General features: G+C 43.2%; 1 protein-coding gene across 1 annotated transcript in view; it reads left to right on the top strand.

Annotated features, from left to right (window-relative positions):
* LOC119582149 (cuticle protein 19-like) overlaps positions 1–333 on the top strand; it is a gene marked incomplete in the record, with an annotated part of 1,404 nt that overhangs the window by 975 nt on the left and 96 nt on the right. The window contains 1 exon segment of the mRNA XM_037930387.1: positions 26–159. Within this exon segment, the coding sequence (XP_037786315.1) occupies positions 26–159 (134 nt within the window).

The following is a 333-nucleotide window of genomic DNA, read 5'->3' as shown; positions in this document are numbered from 1 at the left end:
AGCCATCCTAATTTTTACCCTGCAGTTACTACGTTCGGTTGCCTGACTCTCGCCTCATGAGGGTCGAGTATTACGTCGACGCCACAGGTTACCATCCTACCATTACTTTCGAGGGGGAGGCTCAGTACCCAAGTACTCGTGGCAGGACGTATGCCCAGCCTGCCCGTGTCTTCTCCCAGGCTTATGCACGTGGCAAATAAGTGGATCAGATGCTGGTCTTCTTTACTGAATGTGAATTGGCAAATAAATTTATTTTTATTTGCAGAACACACTTTACATGTTTTTTTTTCTCTTCAGTCATATGCTATATATATTAACTGTTTATAATGCATA

Source organism: Penaeus monodon, chromosome 15 (genome assembly GCF_015228065.2).
Source record: "Penaeus monodon isolate SGIC_2016 chromosome 15, NSTDA_Pmon_1, whole genome shotgun sequence".
NCBI classification, from domain to species: Eukaryota; Metazoa; Arthropoda; class Malacostraca; order Decapoda; family Penaeidae; genus Penaeus; species Penaeus monodon.
The sequence above is the reverse complement of the archived record's forward strand: the minus strand, read 5'-3'. Positions and strand labels throughout refer to the sequence as shown.